This window comes from Gossypium arboreum, chromosome 9, assembly GCF_025698485.1.
Source record: "Gossypium arboreum isolate Shixiya-1 chromosome 9, ASM2569848v2, whole genome shotgun sequence".
NCBI classification, from domain to species: Eukaryota; Viridiplantae; Streptophyta; class Magnoliopsida; order Malvales; family Malvaceae; genus Gossypium; species Gossypium arboreum.
Window position 1 is genome coordinate 9,245,818 of NC_069078.1, and position 1,857 is coordinate 9,247,674.

The 1,857-nt window shown below is 31.8% G+C and overlaps 1 protein-coding gene across 1 annotated transcript; it reads left to right on the forward strand.

The window, feature by feature from the left end:
• Positions 1-1,184: 1,184 nt before the first annotated feature.
• Positions 1,185-1,645, forward strand: LOC108451750 (uncharacterized). The gene is made up of 2 exons (XM_017749403.1): positions 1,185-1,330; positions 1,375-1,645. The coding sequence occupies exons 1-2, from the start codon at positions 1,185-1,187 to the stop codon at positions 1,643-1,645; spliced, it is 417 nt and encodes a 138-aa protein (XP_017604892.1).
• The last annotated feature ends 212 nt before the right edge of the window (positions 1,646-1,857 follow it).

Below are 1,857 nucleotides of genomic sequence, written 5' to 3' on the forward strand. Positions count from 1 at the left end.
AGCACCAATCTTGGCACAATAATGATATTACTCCAATATAACTGTAGCATAAAAATAAAAACAATAGGAATCTCGACATAAGGAAGAAAATTACTATGGCTTGATTGTGGAGGAAGAAAATTACTATGGCTTGATTGTGGAGGAAATGTCAAATGAAAGGGAGAGGGAAAAGAAACAGAAAGTAAAATGTTAGAGAGAAAAACTCAGAAACAAAAAATGAAAATTGAGGAAAAAGGAGAAGACTTACAGGAATTGAAATGAAACAATAGAAAGTGGAAAGAGTGAGGGAAGTTTGTTTTTTAAAAAACAAATAAAATAATAATCTAACTAAATCCTTTTAATATCAGATTTGTTATTAACTTATCAGCTAGGAGGTTGAATTTTACCCACATTCTACTGTTCTGGGTAAGGGTGGCACAACATAAGGGAAACAAAAATTAATTTCATTTTACACACACAAGATTTGAACACGAAACCTAAGGGTAACCTAAAGCCTTACCACTGAACCAACAAGCTCATTCTTGCCAATAAGTTAACAAGAATAAATTATAACCTACACGCAATGAGCCAAAAGAATGAATAAAAATAATACAAAATTTGCAAGGGAAGGGATTTGACCACAGAACTTCATGCACATATACAGAACACTTAACCACTAAAATAGATTAAATTATTTAACATGATTTACCAATTTAAATCTGAGAAATTTGGGCCATTACAAATTAGTTGAAATAAAATGCCACCAAAGTGACCTCTTTTGCGTAGATTAGTTTATTTAAAACATTAAGATAATTATATGTTCTTGTGATTCATGCGTTTATTAATTGACCCAAATGTACGTTAATATTTGGCAGAATTTTAATAACATCTGTGGTGATAAATGTGTGAAAATTATAAGGTACTTTATGTGAGCAACAAGTTAGTCTAAAGATTGATTCATTATTTGACATAATTTATTGTTAACGTTTGATTGCTACAACAAGAGTATCGCTTATTGTTAATATTATTGTCCAAAGACTTGATATTAATTTTGTGTTTGATATCTTGAGATGGGATTAGCCACTATTTTGAATTTATTATTTACTTATGAAGATTCATGTAGGCTTATTTTTATCTATTTTATTTTATATTCAGCTAGTTCATCTTTTGCTACCACAATATTTGCTAATATAAATTCTATACCCATGCTTAATGGGACTAATTTCAAGGAAAGGAAAATGCATTTAATTATACTACTTGATTGTATAGACATAGAGCTTACAGTAAGTGAAAAACAACCTGAACCTCTCACCGAGGCAAGCACCCTTGATGCTAAAAGGGATTTTAAGAGGTGGGATTGTTCAAACTGCATGAGTCTAATGATTATGAGCATAGCGTTCCAAAAGCCACTGTGGGCAAAGAATCTGAAGAGAATACTTTGGCCAAAGGTCTTCTTAACGAAATTAAGAAATGTTTTGCCAAAAATGATAAAGTTGAAACGACATCACTTCTGGCTTCTTTGATGTCTGTAAAGTATAAGGGTCAAGGAAACGTAAGGGAGTACATTATGGAAATGTTTCATGTTGCTTCAAGACTTAAGGCACTTAAGATCAAGCTTTCTGAGGAATTACCTGTTCTTATGGTTTTGGTATCACTTTCTGCATAGTTTAACCAATTTAAAATTAGTTACAATTGTCAAAAGGAGAAATGGACTCTAAATGAGCTAATTTCTCATTCTGTGCAAGAGGAAAAAAGGTTGAAACATGATAAGTCTGAAAGTGCTCATTTGGTCAGTGCCTCTAAAGACAACAACTTACATTCTGAATAGAGTACTCACTAAAGCAGCTGCAAAAACACGTTATGAGTTTTAGACATCAA